This window comes from Doryrhamphus excisus, chromosome 21, assembly GCF_030265055.1.
Source record: "Doryrhamphus excisus isolate RoL2022-K1 chromosome 21, RoL_Dexc_1.0, whole genome shotgun sequence".
NCBI lineage: Eukaryota > Metazoa > Chordata > Actinopteri > Syngnathiformes > Syngnathidae > Doryrhamphus > Doryrhamphus excisus.
The window spans coordinates 13,340,951-13,365,893 of NC_080486.1; the positions used below are offsets into that span (position 1 = coordinate 13,340,951).

At 46.5% G+C, this 24,943-nt stretch overlaps 3 protein-coding genes across 8 annotated transcripts; 2 read left to right on the forward strand and 1 right to left on the reverse strand.

Moving 5' to 3' along the window:
* The first annotated feature begins 11 nt into the window (after positions 1–11).
* gramd1c (GRAM domain containing 1c) lies at positions 12–10,589 on the forward strand. Of its 5 annotated transcripts, XM_058059982.1 has the most exons (19): positions 32–109; positions 200–237; positions 1,566–1,682; positions 1,748–1,862; positions 2,001–2,098; positions 2,606–2,701; positions 2,795–2,875; positions 6,283–6,398; positions 6,941–7,028; positions 7,110–7,197; positions 7,345–7,485; positions 7,558–7,676; positions 7,742–7,884; positions 7,965–8,068; positions 8,332–8,487; positions 8,865–8,931; positions 9,104–9,223; positions 9,352–9,457; positions 9,800–10,589. In XM_058059982.1, exons 3-19 carry the CDS (start codon positions 1,581–1,583, stop codon positions 9,866–9,868), a joined length of 1,809 nt encoding a protein of 602 aa, XP_057915965.1. In that variant the 5' UTR covers positions 32–109; positions 200–237; positions 1,566–1,580; the 3' UTR covers positions 9,869–10,589. The 5 variants fall into 5 exon arrangements, with proteins under 5 accessions (XP_057915964.1, XP_057915965.1, XP_057915962.1 ...); XM_058059981.1 differs by lacking the exon at positions 200–237 and having other exon boundaries at positions 12–109; XM_058059979.1 differs by having other exon boundaries at positions 93–237.
* A 201-nt stretch (positions 10,590–10,790) lies between these two features.
* Positions 10,791–15,959, forward strand: zdhhc23b (zinc finger DHHC-type palmitoyltransferase 23b). Of its 2 annotated transcripts, XR_009120484.1 has the most exons (7): positions 10,791–11,005; positions 11,953–12,098; positions 12,485–13,114; positions 13,282–13,449; positions 13,821–14,090; positions 14,437–14,522; positions 15,813–15,959. XR_009120484.1 is itself a non-coding variant. In XM_058059582.1 (6 exons), the coding sequence occupies exons 2-6, from the start codon at positions 11,971–11,973 to the stop codon at positions 14,447–14,449; spliced, it is 1,209 nt and encodes a 402-aa protein (XP_057915565.1). In that variant the 5' UTR covers positions 10,791–11,005; positions 11,953–11,970; the 3' UTR covers positions 14,450–14,587. The 2 variants fall into 2 exon arrangements, 1 of the variants encoding a protein (XP_057915565.1); XM_058059582.1 differs by lacking the exon at positions 15,813–15,959 and having other exon boundaries at positions 14,437–14,587.
* Positions 14,818–24,411, reverse strand: ccdc191 (coiled-coil domain containing 191). The gene is made up of 17 exons (XM_058059577.1): positions 24,215–24,411; positions 23,684–23,722; positions 23,404–23,539; positions 23,202–23,342; positions 22,945–23,123; positions 22,695–22,882; positions 21,658–21,817; positions 21,387–21,577; positions 20,816–21,032; positions 19,730–20,067; positions 18,851–18,933; positions 18,019–18,101; positions 17,839–17,928; positions 17,587–17,730; positions 16,485–16,637; positions 15,794–15,948; positions 14,818–15,091 (listed from the first exon to the last, which is right to left on the reverse strand). The coding sequence occupies exons 1-17, from the start codon at positions 24,302–24,304 to the stop codon at positions 14,950–14,952; spliced, it is 2,529 nt and encodes an 842-aa protein (XP_057915560.1). The 5' UTR covers positions 24,305–24,411; the 3' UTR covers positions 14,818–14,949.
* Between the last annotated feature and the right edge of the window lie 532 nt (positions 24,412–24,943).

Below are 24,943 nucleotides of genomic sequence, written 5' to 3' on the forward strand. Positions count from 1 at the left end.
CTAATGCTGGAATAAGAGTTCACTTCCTCTACCTGAAGACAGACGTCATCCAGTTCAAGATGTTAGATGAAGACTGATGATGAGTGAGAAGACAACACCCTACCTACAGGTATGCTCTGTGGCTGGATGACATGCACCTGCAAACAACACTTGTCTTATCCCAGAGAGCCATCATTGACTAGCATAACACTGTCTGCAGCTATTTTGCCAGGCCATCCTGGGTCCTCTAAGAGTCAGGTAGGTTCATATTCATTTTGGGTTTTGTTTTTTTTTTCTTCACAATTCTGCAAATTCAGAATCCATGTAACTTTTGGGGAACTTTCAAGATCCATTTAAGTGATACTTCTTAGCATTTTATCACAAGGACTGATAAAAGGTATTATCATTCCATGTTTGCACGATACCGTAACTGGCTTTCCAAGGTAACCATAGGGCTTTTCATGCAAGAAAAATGGCGGCGCACATAAGTCATTACCGGTAAAAGACGCTTAATGTGTCCCCCCACCCCCAACCCACCTACCCAAATTCCAAAATTCGGTATGAACAACAGTTGTGTTCAACTAAAGTAAACCACACAAATAAAATGTTGAATTCGTTTTAAAACGTCAAATCTTGCTAGCTAATGAGCTTGCTAGCAGCTGTTCCTTGGTCACATGACGTGTTTGCTAGCTTAAGTGCTACCCGGGGCTTAGCAAGGTTCGTGACTCCTGTACCAGGAAAGCTATTCTATACCCTCTTTAATGTTTTTTTTCAACTTAAAATTTTGGTTCAACACAATAATGAATAATAACACAGGCCAATAGAAATAATATGTTTTTAATAATAGTTATAATTTTGCTTGCTAACTACCGAGCTAGCAAGGCTGCAGCATGGCTTTTATTGTATTTTTTGCTGTTTCATAGTCACATGACATGTTGCTAGGTAATGTTGCTAATACGGAACAATATATTACAATTAATGCTTATACATAAATTATAATTATAATTATTTATTTATTAATTATGGAGGAGTGCAGAGAAACTAAAATAATATTATTTGAAGAAATTGTAAGATCACTTGTGATGTTAGGTGGCCATAGTCTGTTTGCAAGATAATGTAGAAGAAAATGAGGCCAGCATGAGTTGAATGCTAACAATTGGTGCCTGTCAGAAACGAGTAGCTACCGGCTGTGTATTTTGGCAAGGTCACTGTTAGTGAACAATGTAGGAAGCTCCTGCAATATATTGCTTTTAAATATAGAAAAAAAGAAGAAGACCAGGGCACTGCCTCACTTGCCCCACTGACTTTGTTATAGTTGAGTGTGTGTGTGTGTGTGTATGTGTGTGTTTCCGTGACTCGACTTAGTCGTCAAACCAGTCGAGGTGCAGTTCTAATGAGGTCCCTGGGGGCCCTGCTGATGTTTGATGGCATCCACTAGTATGTGTTTAATGCTCATTACGCCAGTCCAAGTCCAAGTCCTCCACTTATACTACTAGCACAGTAGAGCAGCTGTCAACACAAGTGGAGCTCATACACCTAATGGGATCCTGTGTTTGAAACGTGGTTATGTACTTATGAATGTGCAGAGCACGTCAGAGCAGATGGACCGGGTGCCAAACCGTCCGGGCGTAGGCAGCAGCGACACCGCAAATGAGACGACGTCACTGTTGTGTGATAGGTCGAGCGTTGACGGGGATGATGAGGTAATGAGCAAAACAAACTCTCAATGTATTTAGTCTTAACTTGACACATTTCTTTTGTCTCTCAGAGCTCAGAAACTCAGGTGAACTGTACCGGCAACACCTTGCCGACCTACCAGCACAGGTGTGACGAGTTGAGGAAGTTGTTCAAAGAGGTGCCAGACTCGGAGAGACTCCTTGTTGGTGAGTTTGGAAGCAAGAGGATTTATACTGCCGTACAGCACACACTCACACATGAAATACTCCTAGATTGCATGGTGTTACTTCCTGCTTTAGAGCTGTGATGATGATGAAGATGATGGTGTGTGTGTTCTCTGTCAGACTACCCATGTGCACTCCATCGAGACATCCTCCTTCAGGGACGTCTCTACCTCACAGACAACTGGCTCTGTTTCTACAGCGTGTTCCGAGCCACGAAGGTAATATTAATAATAATACTCGTAATAAGACACATGGGGTCATCCCATGATGGATGGCTGATGTGTGGAGTTTGCATGTTCTTCCCGTGCATGCGTGGGTTTTCTCCGGGTACTCCGGTTTCCTCCCACATTCCAAAAACATGCTAGGTTAATTGGCGACTCCAAATTGTCCATAGGTATGAATGTGAGTGTGAATGGTTGTTTGTCTATATGTGCCCTATATGTGTCCAGGGTGTACCCCGCCTCTCGCCTGAAGACAGCTGGGATAGGCTCCAGCACCCCCGCGACCCTTGTAAGCACAAGCAGTGGAAAATGAATGAATGAATTAAAAGAAGTGCAAAGCAGATCTACCACAAATGTTGTTGTCCAATCCACAAAAAACAAATAACTATCAGCAGTTGTGGCTGTGGGCAACCTCCTGATGTATCTGTCAAAAAGACGGCAGTAGCTGCATTCACTCCAAATTCCCAGAACCTCTAATAATTAGCTTTTGTTCTTGTGTTTCAGATTGCCCTGTTCCTCAAGGACATCGAACAAATGACCAAGGAAAAAACCGCTCGGCTGTTTCCCAACGCAATCGTATTCTGCACGAAAACCGAGAGGGTGCGACGATCATACCGAAAGCATCCAAAAAAACACAAACGTATCTCTTATCTGATGAGTGATTTGTGTTTGGTTTCCTCAAAACACACACAGCTCTTCCTGGCGTCCTTCTCAGCAAGAGAGAAGAGTTACCTGGTGGTTTTCCGTATGTGGCAGAATGCGCTGTTGGGCAAGGTAAAGGCTGCTAGTTTCACAACAGAGACATTGTACATTCATTGTACATTCACACAAACTGCACATAACAAAGGCTTTTGAAAGACATATTCATACTAATAATTGGTACGCATGACAAAATGCAGGGATTTACATTTGGCACTGTTGGAGGTTCAGACAAGAAATATGTATGAAATTATTCAAGTGAAATAGGCTTTTCATCGGCTAATCAAACTGTAGCCCAGAAAACCCAAAACCGACCTAAAGTAGAAATAAAATGTTTAAAAAAAGGACTCATACCTCCAAAATTGGTTTGGCCATGCTTGATGCCAGCGTTCCCAAGAGGTTAGTGGAACTGTCGCTCAAGGTGGTGAAGATGGAGGGCATCAACTGACTGGAACTGATGTCCATTTTTTGTAAACCTCCGTTGTTATCCTTCCCCAAATTTTCTCAATCGGATTTAGATCAGGGGAACATGAAGGATGGTCCCAAAGAGTGAGCATGTTCCTCTGGAAGATATCCTTTCTCAGGCCGCCATTGTTACTGCCGTATTGTCCTGTTGGAAAATCCACTCATTACCACACAGACAAGTGCCTTCGGTCATAAGGGATAAGGGATGGCATCTGCAACATCACCACAGAACCAGCTCTTGTTTGACGCCCCTGCTCCAATTGTGCCATTGAAGGATCATGATGGCGCCCCCTCCATTGTGCTGTGTGGACAACATCTCAGGTGGGATCTTGTTGGAAGCCATCAGGACCGTCAGGGTTCCTTTTTTTCTCTTCAAAGAATACAAGTTTGTTCCACCTTTCAATGCCTCCATGTTTGGTAGGACATGAGGCCTTTGAGGATATTTTTTTTTCTTAAAACCCTTCTCTCGCAGATGCCTTGTGATGGTTATCAGACTGCTATCGGCACCAGTAACAATCTTAACTTGGACTAAGGATCCTCCTTAGTATCTTGACAGACAGCCAATTCGTCCTGACATGACATTGAATCCACATTTGTTGCCAAGATTTTTTTTTTTTTTTTTTAAAGCTGAGGTCTTGAACTTTTGATCAGCAGATGAACAGCCCATTTCACTTTAAGGGTGTTTCGCAATAAATGACTTACTCATTTTCTCATTCTCATTTCTTCTTTTTGCATTGAGAAGCTTTAGAAGTTCCTTAAGATCCAACAGTGCAAGATGTAAATTTCAACCGGTCTTACATTTGGATCACGAGTGTGTTTATGCTATTCAAAGAGCCTCGATAATAGGTGCGTCCAAAGTGTGGCCCTGGGGCCATGGTTTTGTTGCTTTTCCAAATGGTTGACATTTTCATCTGTGCTTGTGTTGTTAAGTTACCTTTGCTGCCATTCCAGTAGCCACGACATCATACTGGACTTATCTGATCGGTCCAAAGTCCCAATGCTCCAGCTGGAGTGGGTCATGTTTTGAGGTTATCAGTGTTGTCCTGCGGCATGCAGGCTGCTGATCTGCACACAGCAGCAGTGGATTCAAGCTCAGAATTATTGTTGTGGCAATAATTCAGGGATTATACTTTTATGGTAATTTTTTAAACAAACACAGAGAAGTCAGAGCAATTGTAATTTGCAGTAAACAATACTAAGACTGCTGATATTGCTTCTTTCTTATGGTTACAGTTGCCATTTAGCATCATGTCTTTGGTCAAATGTAACTCATTAGCATAATGGTAATGTTATTATGTATTTGTTTCAGGCATGCTTAACAAGTTACAATAAGGAACATAAAAGGTTACATTTACTCAATGCAGCACGTCCAAAAAGAGTTTGGAAGCCTTCTACCAGGTCTCCATGTCTCAGGAATGACTGCTAGTTAGTTTGGCTTTCACTTTTATTTTGACATTTGGTATCACAGGAGAGCCACTGTAGTTAATACTATTCCTCATTGTACACATTGTACTGCACATATTGTGTACTGTACTGCACAGGCTGCAGGTCTGCCCCATGGGCGTGTGTGTCTGTGTTTCTGTGGGGAATTTGAAGGCACCACAACACCACTTTGTTCAAAAGTTCAGTGGCCTTCTCAGGTGTTGCCATGACGTCTCATTTGCGTGGAGGCAACCTGCACAGAGGACGCACTATTGCGCAATTCCAAATTCTAAACCACAGCTTCCTGATTTATCGCGTTTAGTTGAGCTTCTAACTGTCAGGTGTGGAAATAGGCGATGTTGATCTTGCTGCCTGTGTGGGCGGGGCTTGCCTACTTCCGGATAGTAAAAGCAGGTTTCAGTCGACACTTTGACCGCCCGGCAGGAGTACGACTCAGGGACCTGACCTGCAACAAGTAAGCGTTGGAAGCTCTTTTAACGTCCTGGTTTCAGTGGAGTCGATGCGATTGCGAACCGCTGAGCTCATACACCAAAACGCTACTGGTCGTAATGCTTGATTGGGAAAAAAACGTGCTCTTTTACTGTCATAAATGCTAGCAGACAAACATTTCATGCTATGTATAAGTGCTGAGAAATCAACTCAATTGTCTGCAATCAGACCTCTCCCTTTTCTATTATTTTTACTTTGTCTTTTGACTTCACCAAATGACTATTTCTGTATTGTCATACAAAGTAATGCAGTCTAAAGTCAAAACAAAATCAATATGTGCAGGCTGTCCATAGTGGTCCACTGCACATTCTCAAAATTCAGTAAAACAAGAAAACTACAGCAAAGGTTGGAAAGAAAAGAACAAGAAAAAGTTCATGCAATTAATGCAGCATATTTTTTTTAAACGTTTAAAAGTTTTTAGTGTTTTGGAATACATTTAAAATATCAAAATGGACCCCACATCCTTTGTATCTTTCGCTATGCGGCCCCTGCACAGCAGGTTTTAAGGATGGAGTGCCAAAAAGGTGAGAAAAAGATCCTCTATACGACAGGAGCACTGTGCCTTTTGAAGGTCTTACTGGAAGATCCAGCCAAGGGTCATTGAAATGACTGCAGTGCTATACTGTTGTTTTTGAGGACATTCTACAAAAGCGCTAGTCAAAGATCCTCACCGCGATACACACGACAAGATGGAGCCGCTCTTTTTACTGCAAAAATGTTGAATTGTCTGCTATTGTGTGTTATCATGCATCGTGTGTGGATTTTGGCTGAATGCAGTGTGTGGAATACAAGAACATATATGACGTCATTTCACACAAGCCAGGACCTTGTTCTGCTTATCAGACGGTGTGAATGCCGAGAGACGAGCAGTCACCACCGCTGCGGGGCCTGTGGCGGCATCATACATAATGCATCGACCCTTTGCTCACGTGAAGGCCGGCCGACGGGCTCGGTCACCATTGGAGACACATGAAGGTGTCTCCAGGTTACCTGCAGCTCACGTTCTACTTCCTGCTGCTCAAAGCAACCTTGCACCACCTGTATCCAGGTCACGCTGACATTTTGGTTCCTCCCTTAACTCCCAGACGCTGACCTCCCAAGAGTTTTGTCAGATGGTCAAGCAGCATTATGGCAGCGAGGCACTGAGCCACGAGGAGATGGAGAGCTTACAGTTGACTGCTGAATTCAGCATGCAGAGCAGGTGAGCCATGACATTCTATTGCCAACGACTTGCCTACAATTGAAATGTAAAATGTCGTCTGGGCTCGTAGGCTCAATCCCGACACCCCGAGTACATAAACTTAGTTTTTTGACTGCATATGTACGCTCACACCGGGAAGTAGGGCAAAATGCTGTGCGGACACTCACTACTTCCAATATCGTCGCCATCTTGGCTAAGCAGCTAAAGGGGAGGAGCTAACTTCACTCACTGAGGAGCGACCCGTAGCAGTGCAAAGTAGTGAACAACTGTGGGTTATATTCAACATATGAAAAGTAATACACATTCATCTTTATGTAGCAGCGAGGGGAAAATAGCTGCCGGATATTTTATACAGCAAACCAAATGTTGGCCACAATCCTCCGACAAGTAGAAAATAAAAAGAAGGCGGTGAATATTCTGATCTTTAAGAGCGCAATGACAGGAATGGACTTGGGATGGAAGTATTCCAACTGACACCCGACGTGAGGCTCCTTGCATCTCGCTGTTGAGTTGATTGTGACGCCCTCACTATCGTATTGCAGCGTAGACGGTGGCGATGACAGCTTGCCCAGGCCGGAGACGTCCACCCCCCAGGAGAATGACGTAACGTCACCGAGTGGCTCATTCACTGTAGGTCTACCACTGAGATCGTAAGACAATCCCCAGTTCTTCAGCTACACATCAACCAAGCGTTTTTGTACTGTTGTCCAGCAGGAGGATCCTCGCTCTTCTTCTCCTTTTCCGGATCGGAACCCCAATGGTGTGTCGGAGGAGAGTGTATCGGAGAGTGTGGATGAAGGTAAAAAGGAGTACTGTGTGAATGGTTGTCTGTCTGTCTGTATGTGCCATGGATGTGCCCCGCCTCTCGCCCAAAGTCAGCTTGGATAGGCTCCAGCATACCCCCTAAAGAAAATGAACGAATGAACTTCCCGTTCCTCCTCTGCAGAGGATCGTGTGGGCCTGTCACAAGAACAGGGTCGTCTTTACCTCAACAAAGTCTTCCACATGAGCGCCGGCCGAATGTTCGACTTGCTCTTCACAGACTCTCCCTTCATTCGCAGGTTCATGAATGTGCGAAAGATAACCGGTAAGCCCACGTCGTCATCTCAGCCTTTTCCCATAGCACCTCTCTAAATCAGCCCATGTCTGTTGCTGCCAGACCCCAGCTTCACAGCATGGCAGGAAGACACCACGGGGAACTCCAAGAGGAGCCTAAACTACACAATCACCATCAGCAACCCTCTGATTGGGAAGTTCTCCACGGCCACGGAGAATCAGGTGTGTTTACATCAGATCACTAGAATTATGGCGTGTATTCACTTCACTCTCCGTTGGTTTGTCAGACGCTGTACAAAGAGTCGCAGGATGGTCACTTTTACCTGGTGGACTCCGAGGTGTACACCCATGACGTCCCCTACCACGACTACTTCTACACTCAGAATCGATACTACATCAGAAGGCACTCCAAGCACAAGTGTCGCCTGAAGTAAAGCTGACTGCAGTTGTATCTCATGCTGGAACCCGGTGTTGGTTGAAGACCTTATAAAGGCTGTGTTGTTCTGTTAGGGTCTACACGGATGTCAAGTACAAGAAGCAGCCGTGGGGCCTGATTAAGTCCTTCATCACCAAGAACTCCTGGAATGGAATTGAAGATTATTTCAGAGAACTTGGTGAGCCAAGCTTATGCATTTTTCTTCCCACTTTATGTCCGATATTAACATTTCAATGTTTTCCACGTGTGTGAATTTGCATAACTTAGGGTGATGCAAAACTTCATCCATAATGAGCATTTAGGCATTCTAGTTCTTGCACATTTGGCAAGTATGACGTACTGATTGGCGCCCCGGCACGGCACATTTCCTTTCCTTTGGCGCAATGGGAAGATTGATTCTGATTCTTGATTGATTGTCTGATTCTTATGTTTTTTCTCCAGAGGCTGAACTTCTGGAGGAGGAGGCCGAGATCACACAGGGAAGCGTGGACTCCGGGCAGATGGGCGGGCGGCTGCGGCGGAGGAGGCACACGTACGGCCGGATCTCGCCGGAACACATGAAGCCCAACAAGCAAGTGGCCATCCAGCGCAGAGATGGTAACATGGGGACATGTTCTTGTTCTCCTCATCTGTCAGCACAGTTAGGAATAAACGTACTTGACACCGTCAGACCGGAATTAACAAAGTGTTATTATTATTATTATTGTGGTTGAAGAGGTTAAGAGGAACACAAAATGGTCTTGCAGTGCAGGGGGTGAGATGGTATAATTGGCATATTTTTTACGTTCACAGACAGTTCCATTATAATGTGTTTATGTGGGAGGGTGAACAGGTAGCGTTTGATCTATTTGCGGCAGGCAGCGACTAATAAATGAATGCATAGGGAAAAGGGTGCAACGTGAAAAAGCTGTCGGTATGATGTCTGTGTGATGTGTTGTCTGTTCCCCATTGAGCCTTTTGTTCTTGTCGCTCAGGCCCAGCGCAGATGAACAGCCCTCACAGATGGAACATCCCAACAATCGTGGCTGGAATGAGTGTGATGTAAGATAAAGCGTGTGTTGCGCTGATTGCCGTTGTGTGTGTGTGTGTGCTGGTTTGAATTGCTGCCGCATGTCGGAACATGTCATATTTTACTCCCCGTCCACAATGCTCCACAATCGAAGAACTGATTTCTTATCTGCCTAATGCAACATTTCTATTTTTGTCCTTTCAGTTTGCTGATTCTGACCGTGGTAAACGTGGGCTTGTTCTGCAAGTTGTGGGCAATGGAGGACGTGGCCCACCGCATGTACCTGACGACAAAACATCGCCTGAGGGAGAGGAGCGAGGCCAGGTGTGCGTTCCTCTTAACACTGCAACCTACGTACATACGAGCTAGCTGTAGCTACAGAATGTAACCTTGACCCTCCCTGCCTTGTCTGTCTGCACGCTTCATGGTTCCGTTTGCATGCTGTCCGACAGCGTGGTGCCTGAATATGGTTCAAGACCGGATCCAGCCTACATGACCAGAGAGGAGGCACAGCTGCTCAAAACCGTACTGCAGGACTCAATCAGCCTTTTAGAACAGGTAGGGAGGCGGCCCGATCATCCCAAGTGTGATGCAATTCTAGCCAATTAGAAGCCTGAATAAAGTTCTTTCCGGAAAAGTCAGCACTTTCTGCTCATTTAGATGAGCCAAACATGCTTGTCAGTCACCAAAAGTCACTTGGCCCATCGCTTTTGTTGGCATGTGGATGAAACAGCCAAAATGTCAAAGTTTGTTTTTAAAAATACCTCTTTGGGGATGTTGGACAATGTAATGAAAGTGATTAGTTATGGTGCATCTGTGTCGTGTGAGTAGAGCACCAGCGGCTCTGAGACGCTATTGCATGTTGATGAAGTCAATGATCCCTTTTTGTTTCCTTCACAGTTGCGCAGTTCTCTCGTGTTGCTGCAGCAGAACTTTGCGTTGGCCAATCAAACGGCTGTGATGCAGTGACGCCTCCGTGCCTGCAGGGTGATGTAAAGCTGAGCTGCCTGTTGGGAAACTGCTGGTGCGTGGTGACGTTGGCACCGTGACACATGCTATGACGTTTATTTTACTGTTTATTCAGCCTACGGGATGTTTTTAATGCTGCGGACTAACTTCTTATAAATTAACAGCAAAGTAATGCTATGTGCCTGTGTGTGAGTTGCAAATGTATATATTTTTGTTTTATTACCAGAAAGTCGATCATTATTTAAAATGTATTTGTTTACAAGTTTGCACATTTTAATTTTTGCACAAGACCTTTATGTCAAGCTCTGTTTTTAGATCAATTTTAATTTCTTTAAATGAATTGCATTATCTGCATTTCGCGTTGAAAATACTGTGATATTATTGTTCTGTTTTCCTTGTTTGGGCAGGTATGTTAACAAATCCCACATAAAACCACATTTAATGTATTGTAGTCTTTGTGCCTGCCACGCCTGATGTTAGAGGTGCTCTAAAACCATGATTTCCACTTTCCTTAATTAACTTGTTTGGACATTTCCACCTTTTCTGCACACTTTTAACCACATTTAACCTTTTGTCACAAAATGGCACACAGGAGCCGTGGTACTACGCAAATGTTAAATTCAGGTTTGTCCACTTTCATGTTTACATTCTTGCCTTCCCTGTTCGCTTTTGGCCACAATGCACTTTTTTTGTCAATAAACAATGATTCTTAGTCTTGATACAGCGGTCTTTCAGTTTGTTTGTGTCTTCTGCCAAACACAATGTATGTATACATGCAATGTATACATTTATATTTTAAAATTGACTAAAAACATGATTTGTCTAAAAACGTATATATATTTTGAAAGCATTGTCTTAGCAAAGCATGACCGGTGGGTAACGAAGCACGTGTGCTGCTGCCATGGGCGGGGCAAGGCTTCGCCGCGTGACGTCACGCAACGTCACGTGACAGGAGTACACAGGAAAGAAAAGCTACAAGACACTTGTACTAACTCAAACCAGAACAAGGACCAGAACAATCTCACGACTAAACGACGTTGAGCAGACTTGGAGCACCTTGAAGCACCTCAGAAGGAGCACCTGGAGGCACGTGGCGTAGGAGACGACGCGAGGACATGTAACGGCTCAAATGTTCTGGTATGTTCCACACTTCTTTATGTCATGACTCGCGTCGGTGACACTTTGCCTTGAGACGCGGAGAGTTGGTTTAACATTTAAGCCTTAAATAGATGATTAACTATCCAATTGATTCCCTCGCCGGTGAAAGACCTGCACAAGCAGGAAGTGGAGCTCGTGGATTGTTTCGCTCGTTTTTCAGTTAAACGCCTTGTGATTGGTCGGTTGACCTTCTGGTACAGGAAATGGTAACGGAAGTTGACATTTTTGGTTGTCTATCCAAACATGTCACGTTTACAACTTACTACAGTATTTAGATGGTTTCTCAAATGTATGTAGCGTGCCACTAGCTAACTCTACACAAAACACTGATGACAAATGACGGTTTCTAAGCGACCTCACCATGACGACCAGAGCCACGGAAGTGAGGAAGGACGTCACGTGATCTCGCTGTGACAAGAAATACCCATAACTTTTTGTAATAACAGTGAGCAGTTTAATGTTATCACTGAAATGAGTACACCAATGTATCATTTGATCGAACCTGTCATTATTATTATTATTATTATTATTATTAAACGGATGTAGATGCTTCTGTCTGTTTCACTTTGTTGTAATGCTAAGCTAATTGATTGAAAGCTATTCATGAGGGTGGAGGTGAGCTGGAGCCTATGCCAGCTGCACTCTGGCGCAGACGCCTATACCTATACACACACGTTTATGTACAATTTAGAGCATCCTATAAACCAACAAATATTCAAACCCAGATCTCCAGACCATGAGGCCGACGTGCTGACTCTATCTCCATTTTAAATGTATTTATGTATGTTCTTATGTTATTTTTCTCCAGATATTTCTGGAATGGTTACAATATTGACTTGAAATTTGTCTTTACTGTTTTCACTGGAGCAGTTGTGCTTGCCATTGCAACTTTTTTGTTGTAATTGTCATCATCTGCCTCTTTTCAGTGTGCACTGCTGTCCGTCATGAAGAAAAGGCGGCAGGAGGAAGAGGATGTCTTGTGCTGCTGCGAGTACATCAACAGACACGGTGAGCGCAGCCATGTGGCCGCCTGCTGCTGTGACTGTGAAGACCTGGACGATGTGTGTGACAGGTGAGTGGAAATGACCTCCGCAGCTTTAACGACCGAGCCTAAACCAGCAGTGCCAAGCCAAATAGAGGTGGCTGTTGTAGACTACCGAATAAATAGAATTTTTGTACTTTTTCTGATATAGTGACCTTTTGTTGTGCCTCATTTCATAGAGAAACATTTCCCGACTTAAAAGGTCAATGCCACTGTGACTATTAGAATAGAATCATGACCTTCAATCTCTGGAGCGTCAAATAAATTAATGTTCCCCAGAAAGGCTTTTCCGGCCGTTGTTCTTTTTATGACATTTTTATAGCCGCTTTTAAGGACTTGTGACATTGATGGCACCTAATGTGTCAGTGGTGGCACGCAGGCACAAGGCAACCAAGTTAAAGAAGGTTTATTTTCAGGGTTTTCAAAAGGGAACCTCAGAATCCAGAGTCCCTGTCCCGGGTGGCCGCTGTCTTCAGCGATCGTCTCCGTGTTCCCTGGCTGTGGGGCGGTGCCCAAAAGGTGGACCCATCCATCATTCCTCCTTTGCTCGTACTCCCAGTGCTGCTGCACCTTGCCGCTGTCCACCCTCTGCTGGGCGTGTTGGTTCTGACCATCCTGCCGGTCCTGGTGCTGTGGTACTACTACTTCACCCATCGCAAAAAAGGCCGGACGCTGTTCTTCCTCAGCCTGGCTCTCTTCTCCTTGGCCTACATGTACTATTTGTTCATCATGGAAGTGCTGCCACGCGGGGATGTCGGCACTTTTCAGGTTGCCGTGGTAACAGGAGGGGTTTTGCTCACCCTCCTCTGCCTCATCCAGACCAAGAGAGGCCCGGGCTTTGTGAGGCCGAACCAAGAGTCGCTCCCAGCTCCTCTCAGCGGCGGGACGCCTTACGTGAAAGTAGCTGACCAGATGGGATTGTCGCAGGAGGCGGAGCTTAACAGGAAGAACTGGTGTCACATATGTGAGGTATCACGGCCCGCGAGGGCAGGACATTGTCGAATCTGTGGCGTCTGCGTGCTGCGTCATGATCACCACTGCGTCTGGTGGGTTCCATCTGAAGCCTCTGCATGCCTTTTCCACCCTTGCCATGATTCGTATTTAACATCGCCAACGACGCCTGTGTGTTCTCCTGCTCATGTGCGTCTGACCGTCACCTCTCAGTGCTGTCCTTTGTCTCCCCCGATGTGTTCCCCATTATCGCGGTGTTTAGGATCAATAGCTGCGTGGGCCAGGCCAACCACCGCAGCTTCCTGCTGACACTGGTCGTCTTCCTGTTGACGTCCCTGTACGGGATCAGCCTGGTGTTGCGCAGCGTGTGCCCGGCGCAAAACGTCCTCATCGCCCTGTTCTATTGCCCTGGGGTCTACGAGGATTACAGGTATTGGCGACGCCATCATAATGTCCTGATGAAGGGCAAGATAGCACAATTTAGTGTTTCCCACAGGACTGCAATGTATCTGTGGTGGTGGGTTACATTACATAATCCAATTTGCATAATTGGTCAGGACTCGTGCCTTATGGACACTTTTTCTCTGACAGCTAAGGTGTGTGAAAAGCGAAGTTATTATTTGTAGAGACTTGTAACACCACCACAGTCCCATTATAATGTGTGGAAGAACAGGTACCATCAAATCTATTTGCGGATGGCAGCCGCAAATGAATGTATGGGAAACATACATTTAGGTCCAGCGATGTCGGGTGCAGTAGCAAAATGTTGACACCGCTCAGCCTCCTCGCCGTGTGTTTCAGCACCGCCTTGTGCTTCACAAGCGCCTGGTACTGCAGCATGGTGACGGGCGGCCTGCTGCATCTGCTCCTGGTGCAGCTCATCAACATCAGCTACAACGTGACCGAGCGCGAGGCACGGGCCGCCCTCAGCGACAGATCTGGCCGCAGGGCCTTCTGGGGCCTTGTCGTCGACACCGGCATCTACTCGCGTGGTTTCCGAGGCAACTGGGCCGAGTTCATCAGCCCTGCGGGTGACAGGACTTCGCACTTCTCAACCCAGACCGACGTGGTGTAAGGGAACTCTCGTTGCTGTTCTGCTCTTGTCCACTGGGTGGCAGCATGGCGCCTTTCAGAATTCTTCCACTTGGCTTGCCTTCTTCCAGCAGCAAAGGGGTATCTTTTTCCTTCCTTCCTTCCTTCCTTCCTTCCTTCCTTCCTTCCTTCCTTCCTTCCTTCCTTCCAGCAATAACACTCACACACCACATTTATGGTGTGGCCGCATCCACTCACCGTGACCTTCTTGTCACTTTCCACTGCTTCTTCTTTCATCTCTCATTCATCTCCAAGCCAAGCACAGATGACTTTTCGTACACTTGTTCACTGAACATTGTGTTTGTGTGTCTCCTCTACACTTTAGTGCCATCCAGTGAGCCTGCGAGGCATTGAGTGACGCCTGAATGACAGTCATTTGGTTATCCATCCTGCCGGCACCGCAGCAGCAAGGTGACGCCGCCTAACATTTGGTGCACATCATCACACAGGCCGATCAGCATATCCACCTCCAGCATCCTCCTCCGTGCTCGCACACGCCCCCTCCCATGCATGCAGGTAATCAGGCCCGGTATTGTTCTGCAGGGTAACCAACCACAGAGGACAGGTACAGAGGTACAAAGAAATTAGGAATTCACCTTGAGGCAGCTGGGGAATCATGGGAAAATAACTTCAATCAATCCCAGTTTTGATCTGCAGCAAATTGTACGCATGCACAGCACTTCATTTAGTCATGAACACTTTATTCACTTGAAATATTGGGAAGATATGTTCTGTTGGTCCTCAACGGTTGTGACTGTTATATTTTTGTAATAAAACATTGACACGATCATTCGCGGCGTCACTGAGGTGTTTGTGTGTCTTGTGTGCCGCCAAGCCTTCACAGAGGACGAGACCAAAAGTCGGGCAGGACCTCAATCACTTTGCGGCCCAGCCTCTCCCGCCGCTGTTCCCTCTCTCTTTCCTTGCGCTGCAGATTTGGAAGCCGCCTCCAGGCCTGGAAACATCGCCTTAGCGCCGCTCTGACGTTGGCAGGCAGATGGAGGGACAGACGAGTGCAAAACAAGAGAGGCATAAGAAATCATTTTGGGTCCTTTGGGTTGGCCGCACCTAATGATATTTCACATTATGGAGCTCAGGGTTCATTGGGAATGGCAGGTGGACCGCTGGAGGGAATGGACTCGTAGTCTAGTACCACAAAGTCGCTTCACCTGGGGTTCTGACGTTTGCTCACAACATTGCATTCTTCTCACATACAGCTGGAGTAAAAAAACAATACATCATTTGATCTCACCAACCTAATGTCCCTCGCTCGCCGTCTTTGTTTCCCACAGCATCAATGAAAATGACTTGCACATGCATCGTGGCCAATTATGCAAATTTGATGAAAATAGATTGTAAGTCTGGGGGGAACGGTGCAGCAACGTATTTTCTTTGTTGAAGGCTACCGCACAGTCAACAATACCGGAAACATTTTTTGTCATTTTCCAACCCGAGCAGGAAAACGGCTTGAAAATGATTGATCTATCATCATACGCAGCATGTGGGGGAGGTTTACTGCTAACACCTTGAAAGCACATAATGATCTTCCAAAGAAACCGCCACACATCTCATTTGTTTTACAAAGCGCTGCCGCCTACTCCAGTAGACTTCAGGTTTGAAGCGACGTCGTTCTTTGACGCCAATCCTTACTAAAACTCTGGATTTGCAATTTGCAATCAGACCTGTTGTCGTGCCCTTCAGCCAGCTCCTGACGTTCCTGCTCCAGCAGCCTTTCCCGGGTCAAGTGGTCCCGCAGGGCCTGCAGGAACCTTCTCAGAGTGTGGGTGCCATAGAAAAAGTCAGCCATCTCCTCCTGAACATGCCTCCAGCCCTCCAGCTGCAACAGATGAGGAGGTGGGACACCCATGCTTCAGTGCTCCCACATCACTCAAGGTGCAGCTGCACGGACTAATCACATCCAATTAGATGCTCAGTTTGATTGACACAAGAAGATGATTACTATCATGCTATTGCTTTGGTATTAATCGTATGGGTAACATGTGACTTTTTACTAGTTTTAGGTACCTACCAACTTCCCCTCTTGGTAGTGCTCTGCATAATGCAATATCCATGAGACAGAGTGATACATTTACAACCATGTTAACCATTAGTTAACAATCACAATCCTTGTGTGGGTTCATGCTACTGCTTTGAAAGAGTCTTTGGTGGTTTCAAGCACGGGCTAGCCGAACACACCGCCACAGGCTGCACTTGTATTAACAAGAAAAGTTTGGGGAAACTGAAGTCAGGCTTTTCTCCTCAGATAGTGCTCTTGCAAACATAATATGGAGCGTAGGCAGTGCGGAGATTAGTCACTGCCAGTGGATGGACTGAATCCTGATTGTGTGTGTGTGTGTGTGTGTATATACACACTTTCTTCCAGCAGGTTAAGCTCCTCCGAAGCAGGAGTCGTCGATGCAGTCGGTCAGCACAAGCTTCCCTCTCAGACTGGGAATCTCTGGCTGATTGCAGCCATGCCAGTGTGCATCGCCTCAGCAGGGAGCCGGCGTGATGAGTCTGGGCCAGCTGGAGGGGATTGAGAAGAAGAAGAAGAAGAGGATGGATGGATGCGTGCTGATGAATGGAGTCGAAGTCACATGACAATGTGCCAGACAGGGACAATGAAATGACGGATTGTGTGTTTGTTTGGTTTCTCTTGCAGAGATGCTGCACAAACGCTGTGAGGGGTGCTGCATTCGACCTTTTGGTCGGCCTCAACGCATCTAGGCCTGATGATGAAGATGAAGGCAACCATAGAATGGTAAGAACCTGGCCTAATCAACATAATAATATGACTTGGATATTTTTTTTGGTCCCCAAGGACAGTTTTCCGTCACATTTGCTTTATTTTGGAAGTGAGTGTTAGCGTGTTTTGCTAAAACGATCCATTCATTGCCCATGGACACTAGTCGTCATGGATAATGATCAACTGTGTTTCATATTAGCATTAACAAATTGCAATTATGGCTCAAGGGTAATTATGCACACTTATTTGCCAGCCCAAGTAGCATAAAGTAAGATTTAACTACATGGAATGCGCCACCAAGTCATTTAAAAGTGTTTATTATTGGATGAAGCACCGGCGAGTCCATTTAAGAGCAGTGAATAATCCTCTTTGCATGACGGCTAACATTTTTTGTCGGCAGATTAACATTAGAATCGTCTAGAATCGTCTAGAATCGTCTAAACACTCTTTTAGTGGCGAGATAAGATGTGTGTCTGTGTGTGTGTGTTACATTTGAAGTACAACAAAGTGGCTCTTGCAGACTGCGCACAGCTTGTTTGGCCTCAGACGGGGATTTTGTTATTCACATGGATGCTGGATAATTGGAGCTTGGAGGTCAAACATCCCCGATGCGCCGTATAAAATGGACCAAAACAAGGTCCTCAAAGGGAAACTAGCGTGCTGCTCTGCCTGCTTGGGCTAAAGAAGGGGTGTTAGTATACTTGTCAATCACAGTAAACCATGACTTACCTCTGTGTTGGCCTGCCTGAGCTCCATGAGGCGTTTCCACGGCGCCAGGCCTTTCCAACGTAACAAACTTCTCTTGTAATGTTGATGGGCCTCGTCTTCCAGTTGATGCTGTTTTTTCCTTCGCTGACGTTTCTCCTCTTCCTTCTACACAAACAACAATATGAAAGTTGTTCTTTTCAGGAGGGCACACAGGACAAGAAGCTCTCTTCTGCAGGTCGTCCTTACAGACCGACTTTCCAGTCAGTATCTTACCATCCTGGCCAGCCTTTTCTCCTCCATCATCCTTGCTTTCTCCATCGCCTCCTCCCTCAGCTTCTGCTCTTCTGCAGCTTTCATCTCCGCCTCAACGTGTCATCCAAACACAAAACCGGCCCTTAGTAAACAAAGCTACAAAGCTACCGAGTCCACATTGGCAAGCCTTGCCTCTCTCACCATTTTTTCCTCTTGCTTGACCCTTTGGAGTTCCTCAATCTGCTTCTTCCGCTCCGCACGTGCACGTGCCCTCTCCTCCATGGCTGTACGGGGAAGGGAGTGGATAACATTTGCATCATAAGAGCGTAAAAGAACATTCAACATAAATAGCTCATCCAATTTTCATAGCATCCGCTCTCTCTTGCTCTTTCATACACACACACACACACACACACACACACACACACACACACACAGTGTTGGAGTTGAGTAATTACATCATCGTATAATTAGCAGAATTTTCCATGACGCTTTTCCATGTAAGTGTAAAAAGGCGCCGTATGAGAGAGGAATAACATTATGGGAGACAAAGTGAATAAAAACAACATGAAAAGCACAAGAAGTATGTATAGTCGGAACTACGAATAAATGATGAGAATAAACTATAAGAATAAACTATGAGAAGCCAAGTGAACCCAATGCATAGCTTTCTTCAACGCTGCCACAGCTCAATACATCCAAGCACTTTAACGCCAGGAGACGTCTCACCCTTTTCAGAGCCTCCCCCTTGTAGTCTCTTCACTAGATTTGTTGGGAGTCGTCTTTTTAAATGATATCAACAAATACAGTAACAATGTATGAAAGTTGGCAACACTTGATCCTTCCTTCTTTTTTATTCTCTGGCAGACCAGGTGCGAACTAGGCGTGTTAACAAGCAGTCCCATTATAATGTGTTTATGAACGAAGGTCAACACGTAGCACCAAATCCACAAATAAATGAATGTATGAGAAACACTGGTGTGTGTGTGTGTGTGTGTGTGTGTGTGTGTGTGTGTGTGTGTGAGGCTGTGACCTGCGATAATTGGATGACAGCTTTTCTGGGGTGTCGCGTCTTTCCTTGCAGAGTCGTCCAAGCTGTTGGGTTGTGTCGGCGCTCTGCAACAGCAAGCATCCAGGCGAGGCATGACACGCACACACACACACACGTACACGCAAACGGTGCTTGTACAGGTCAGCGCAGGCGCTCCTGTGTGATTGTTATTTGATGAGGATAATACACTCGCTCGCCACAACGCCGGGTACACCCGCCCCGTAATGAGTGCCAAACGATCTGTGCTGCTGTGATGCTTAAACACTCAGTCAAGGGCAGGCAGGACGCACTTTGTAGATATCATGTGGTGCGGTGTGTTTACTGACAATATCACCATCAGCACAAAATTGCCCTCTTTTCTATATTATTGTGAGTATTCCATGATTCCCCATGCAGCAGTGTTATTGTGCACGGAAGGATTAGCATGTGTGACTTAGCACACACTTGAGTTCGACTGAAACAGCAAACAAAACGAGCACAAAAGATGTGACCGGTGTTGATTTGGTGTATTTTAATGGCCACTTTTCATGGGAACTTTGCCTGCACACCGTAGTGTTCACCTTTCATACTTTTTAGCTTCGGTGTTTCCAAACCTCAGCCAGAAAGGAGAACAAGATGATGTTCTGAAAGTACAGACCAGAGTAGAGGTGAACCTTGCCGCTGAGGGACTCCTTCCCATGTGGCGGAGAGCATCCTCGCTATTAACTGTTGGCTCCGCCGAAAGGCCATTTTTTGATTCTGTTAATCTTAGACCTTTCTGTTAATTTAGACCTAGATCTTAGACCTTTCACGTTTTTCACATTGGATCCATTATGCCATTCAGTTTATGCTCAGAAGTCTGGACCCCGGAGTGGAACCCACCTCTGCTGCGGCGTCCGCCTCGCTGCTTTGCCCTTCCAGGTGATGGTGACCTCCCGCTTGAGCTGAGCGATCTCTTCCTGCTGCTCCTTCAGCTGCTTCCTCTGCTGCATGATGATCATCTTCTGGGCCGCATGTCTGTGTTCGAAGCGGCCGCCCTGCAAGGCGCCGCTCTTTGGGCAGGTGAGGTCATCGCCGTCCTCGACCCTCTGCCGGGCCTGATTGAGCTCTCTCGTGGCGAGCCCTGCATGGCGCCGTTTAACCCACTGCTGGGGCTGAGAGGTTCTGGAACCCACAGGGGTTCTGGGATGGCGGGTTGTGACGGGCTTGTGGGACTCTACCTGTAGGAGACGTACGGAAGGGGCGTCCTTTTTAGCGTAGGATTTGATTGATTCCATTAACTTAGTCGGTGTCTCCACAGGACTGCATCTTTGAGGTCACCTTGAATGTGGTCTCGGTTTAGTTCCCTTCCAGTCCATGGAGCAATTTGGTTAATCTGCGCAATGTGAACACAAAGTGGTCCAGATTCAATTCACTTTCTCTTGCCTGTGGCTCCATGGAAACCTAGTGAATTGTGAAGTGAATTGTGTTGTCAAATGAAATCACAATGTGAACACAATGGTCCACTTCATGGAGGACAAAAGAAAACAGAGACAACGTGAAAAGTGAAGCGAATGCGGAATGCTTTGTGTTCACATTGCTGTGTGAACGCTGTACTGTACGTACGGCAGATCCAACCAAAACCACGTGGATCTTCAGCCCAGCAATCCAGACAGAAAGCAGCAGAACCCTGGTGATGAGCATGACCTTTACACTGACACTAGACTTCCCGTCTCCAGCTCGCTGCTTCCTTATGTCCCTGGAGTTCTGTTCCACTATCCTTACACCCTACTTCCGACAGCGCTCTTTCCATACGGCTTCCCGAGATCCATACATAAACACACCTCACCTCCTGACACGCTGGAGAGCTGCCAACTTCCTCAGGGGATGTTTCCGTGAACAATTGACGCATTCAGGCCACCTGAGGCGGCCATTGCTATCGTGGTTGCCTTTATGGACAAAAGTATTTGGACATGCCCGTTACACTACCTGCCCCGAGGCCTCCGGCGGGGTGTCGCACATCGTGGGGGGTTTCAGTTGGCCCGTGGTGGCGGCACTGATCAGGGCGTCCATCTTGCGCCGGGTCTCCTGCTGCTGGGCCAACAGCTCGCGTTGGTCCCGCTCCAGCCGGCACCACAGCTGCCACTCCAGCAGACATCGCCTCAGCACCCGCCGCCGGTCGCTGTCCACGGCCAGCTGGCATCGCCTGGAGGTGGAGACCCTCGTCATTATTGGATATTTCGCGGCTTGACTTCTATGTCAAACAAAGGTATTGGGACACCCACAGGAAGTGAAATATATGGCGCTGGCCTATTTAGAGTTGGACCTGAGGAGGTTCATCCCAAGCCTTGCTCACCCCTGCTTTGTTCAGTGGGATCGGTAAAGGTTCTCATAAAGTTGCATACAACCAAAATGTCTTGCTAAGATGAAGGCACTGATTGAGGCAGCTTTCCCAAACCCTGATTAATTCACTGATTAAAAGGCGTCGCCCAAGATCTTTCAATAAAATGTTTCATACGCCAATATAAATGATGATTGCTCATTATAAATAGGTGCTTACTTGTTTTCCGTTCGCAGCTCCTCCTCTGTTCTCCACACCTCTCGCTCATTCCTCCTGGCCCACGTGACGGCACGCCACACTCGCCAGGCTCTCCGCTGTCTCCTCCAATCACACAGCGCCGTGGCCTTACCTGCATGCAGCCTTTGCTCCAGCACCACCGAGTACCACTGGGAGAAATGCCTCCTGAGACACTAGGAGGCATCATTAGTGTTGGGATTTTTGTATCTCGCTGGACGAGAAGCTGCCCACGCCTGCATCACAGGCAACTGACCTTCAGGTTATGCAGGTGAACAAAGATCTCAACGTTCTTTTCTTGGCATTGTGGTTTTGCTTCTGCCGGTGGCGACCGCTGCTGATGCTGCTTCTGCATTGCGGGGGATGGGAGAGCTGGCTGGAGGCTCCTGGCTGCTCTTTGACCTTCCAGTCGTTCCCTGTTTGAGCAACATAGCATTTGCTTAACTTTGGTTGGGGGAAATGAACAACATTAATATTAATATATTGCTGTTTTGATTGTTTTTAAGGGGATGATGTCACGTTGGCCATCTTTAGACTAATTGAACCAACAGTGCCTCTGCTGGTTACTGCCGGGTAGTGCACTCCATTTTTCTTATTTCCTCTTAGACACGATTAGAATTTAGAACAATCAAATCAGTCATGAAGCCCATCCTCGCAAGAGGTTTTGTGCTATTAATCTATTTTTTTTCCCAATGAATGTGACCGTAATTAAGGCACAATAGCAAAAAGGCCTTTGTGTTCAGCAATACTCCCACAGTTTAATTAGTCCAGATGTACTTTTTTTTAAGATTACACATCCCACACACTCGCATACTTCTGCTCCCCTGATAAAACATCAGTTGCCTGCAGTTTGATGTGAATAATTAATTTTCCTCCAAACTTTGCAGGACTAATTCCATATAATGAAAATGCATCCATTCGTATACGAGTTCTTTTTCAATATAACAAGGCTGGGTAATGTACAGGGGAAGTCGCCATTGCATCCATTTCCTGCAGGCCTCTTTATGCTTGGTTCATTCAGGTGTCTTTATGGAAATGTTACACAAATAACACCAAAGGTTATGGCCTGACACTCTTGCATTATGCTAACCAGCGGCGTACGGGGACACGCTCACTCTCTCAGGGTCACAGAGGGGGGGCTCAAGTCTCTTATTATTTGTTACAAGGTTAGCATTAATCCCTTCCATCCTGCGAGAGACGCTACGTGGATCATGACACAGGCACTAAGTGAATCAGACGGGGGGGGGGGGGGGGATGTGGGGGTGGTGTGAGTGGTTGCCATGGATACGGGACCTCCGTCTCAGCAGCAGTTCAAGGCCTTTCCTCTCCTCCCTCTGTCGCCGGAGTCTGACGATCTCCTGCTGAACCATCTCCTCCTGCCTCTTCCTCTCCTCCTGCCTCTTCTTCCTCTCCTGCAGCTCCCGCTCCCGCCGCTTGGCATCGTCGCCGGCGCCGTCCCGTGTCGCTCTGTTCTCTCGCACCTTTGCGCCGGCATTAGGGTGTCAATCGGACGTTGATGGAAAGGTATATTTTAGGGACGTACCTGCTGGTGGCGCACGTCCATGGTGACGACGGGGTCGTTGAACTTCCTGTTGGTGTATCCAACGTCCAGTGTCAGCTGCTGCATCATGCCACCGTCCACCACTTCCTGCTCCTTCAGGTCTTGCAGGAAGTTGCTGACCGCACAGTGCTCTTCTTCCTTGGCCAGGTGGTTGTACAGATCTTTGAAAAGCAAAACCAAAGTTCTTTCGAGATTTGACATCCCTTACACCTATGATCTTTATCTTCATTTATCCTCACCGTCAAAGTTGTTGTATTTCATGTTGGGAGTCGGTGCCACTGGCCTTGATCTCGCACCCACCATCTCCTCCTCCACCTCATCCTCTGCCTCCAGCTCCAGCGGCAACGTACTGTCCAGCCAGTCACCCAGAAGTGCCTGAGCTGCAAGACACCATCATCATTAACCGAGGCTCTCCCATGGAGAATGCACCATTTGACCGACCTTCAGCATTGGTGTCATCGTCATCTTTCCACTGCTCCAAGTGTTGCAGCGCTTCAGCCAGGCCTTTGCCCCCCGAGTGGGCTTTCTTGCGGAAGAAGACTTCGGTCACAGCAAACGCTGACGCTTTCTCCACTTGCTGACCACGAGCGCCACATAAAAAAGTGGGGAGAAAAGATGGCAGACAATCTCCACATTTCATTCCAAATGCTTGTAATATGTTTTCCCACATTCACTCGTTGTCTCCAGTCCACACACAAACTGTCCATTAAGTTCCTCCCACCTTCCGCCAATGATCGATGTCCTCCTTATTCACATGCCTCTGTAATGGAATGAAAAAGAAACCCCGTGTAAGCTGATTGTATTTGTCGCTGAGAGCAGTGGGCTCCATAAAAATGCTGCTCTCACGGTCACCTCCACCTGCTTGCTCTCAGACACCGTGAGCTGGAGGCACCCAGCGTAAATTGAGGGCTGAGCCTGTGCCTCGTGTCTGTGGATTATTTCAGGAAAAAGCTGAGCCGATGACTTAAATCAGCAGATTACTTCAAAAATCATTTCCCCGCATGTCCAAATGGCGGTGCTTTGCTCCAGGCCATTGGGCTATCTCTGTCTCAGGCTGCAGGCGCATGATGCTGTGGGCTCGCCGCTATCTGAAAACAATCCTGATCCCCAGTCTGACACAATGCTTTGCTTCTCCTTCATTCATCCATCCAACAGGGCACCTTGGCTGCAGCATTCTAACCCATCATCATCATCATCATCTTGGATGCATAACATGGATGCATTGGCTGTGGAACATTAAGACTAAACTTACCTTTGTGGCAGATGCCTTTGTTGGACCACTCTTGCCAGCCTTCCTACACCTTAACAGGTGAGAATCCTGACCCGCTAAAGTGGTGGCCATCTTAGATGAAGTGACAACACTGGCTCCATAGAATCTAACTAAAGCCACTATCCCAAGTTTATATTAAGTCCCAACAAAGACCCGTTCTAACATGACTTGCATCAAATAGCATGACAAAGGATTGTGGGTAATGCTGTCATTTGGACATGTTTGCCGCTCGAGAAGTGTATGTTTGGACTCTGTTTCCCATTGGACAGCAGGGCGTTTCGCGTCCCCCTTGTTACCATGGCAACGCTTTATTTAAATGTTTAAAATAAAGTAATCATGAAATGAATTTAATATGGGCTCGAATAGCACTGCGTTATAGATATTTCGGTGCTAAAAGAAAAAAACAGACCGTCATGTTTGCTTTTGCGTTGCCTGGTGATGACGTAATAAACAGGCGACTTGTAGTTCCTTGCCACCCGGCGTTGATGGTGGTTAAAGCGCTAACAAGTTATCAAGTAAACAGGAGAGACCTAGTATCACTAATCTTTTGGCGTTTCATCGGGTGAAGGGAAACATTTTGTGTAAAGTTAATATCTCTCGGTGGCGAAAGGAGGAAAAAGAAAGGAGTATGTGAATGCTACTTGCTAAGTTGCTAATTCACGTGCTGGTGTACCTCCGTTATTTTGAATTGGGTGTTTTTAGCCACGTAGA